Genomic DNA, 622 nt, shown 5'->3' on the forward strand with positions numbered 1-622 from the left:
TTTGGAAACCGCTACTCACCATGCGGTCAAAGGAAACACTTGAAAGAGTCATCTCGTTGTGTTACTTACTATCGCATAGTAGTATGAATTTAAAGTGTGTCCTCTATCTGCCATCTAGGTCTCGAAGGTGATGTCAGCAAGCACAGCGACTCTTCGATACCCGAGCTACATGAATAATGACCTGATCGGACTGATTGCTCCTTTGACTCCAACTCCCCGCTTGCACTTTCTCATGACTGGGTACACACCGCTGACCACAGATAGCGAAGTATCCACCGTCCGTCGGACCACCGTGTTTGATGTGATGCGACGGTTGCTGCAACCGAAAAACATGATGGTTTCCACCCAGGTGCAGCGTGGTGTGAATCACTGCTATGCAGCCATACTGAACATAATTCAGGGTGAGCTTTCCTTTTTGTGAATTTCTAACGCAAAACGTAAACTTTCTGTTCGTCTGATGCATTCTGTTCTATTCATGATTTTTGTACGTTATGAAATGTTCTCAAATTACTGTGCAAGAATTTCCAACCTTTTAGGGCTTCAGCACGATTCTTTAGTTGGTTTTGTATTCCTATACAAATATGTGAATTGCGTTTGGCTTCAATAAGTAGTTTATTTTTTT

The 622-nt window shown here is 42.8% G+C and overlaps 1 protein-coding gene across 1 annotated transcript; it reads left to right on the forward strand.

Moving 5' to 3' along the window:
• Positions 1-169: 169 nt before the first annotated feature.
• Positions 170-400, forward strand: T265_16223 (hypothetical protein; the record flags this gene model as incomplete). Its single annotated transcript, XM_009179785.1, has 1 exon — positions 170-400. A coding segment is annotated over one exon (231 nt), but the record flags the coding sequence as incomplete, so codon positions are not given.
• Positions 401-622: the final 222 nt, after the last annotated feature.

The sequence above is a fragment of the Opisthorchis viverrini genome, assembly GCF_000715545.1.
Source record: "Opisthorchis viverrini unplaced genomic scaffold opera_v5_7977, whole genome shotgun sequence".
Lineage (NCBI taxonomy): Eukaryota > Metazoa > Platyhelminthes > Trematoda > Opisthorchiida > Opisthorchiidae > Opisthorchis > Opisthorchis viverrini.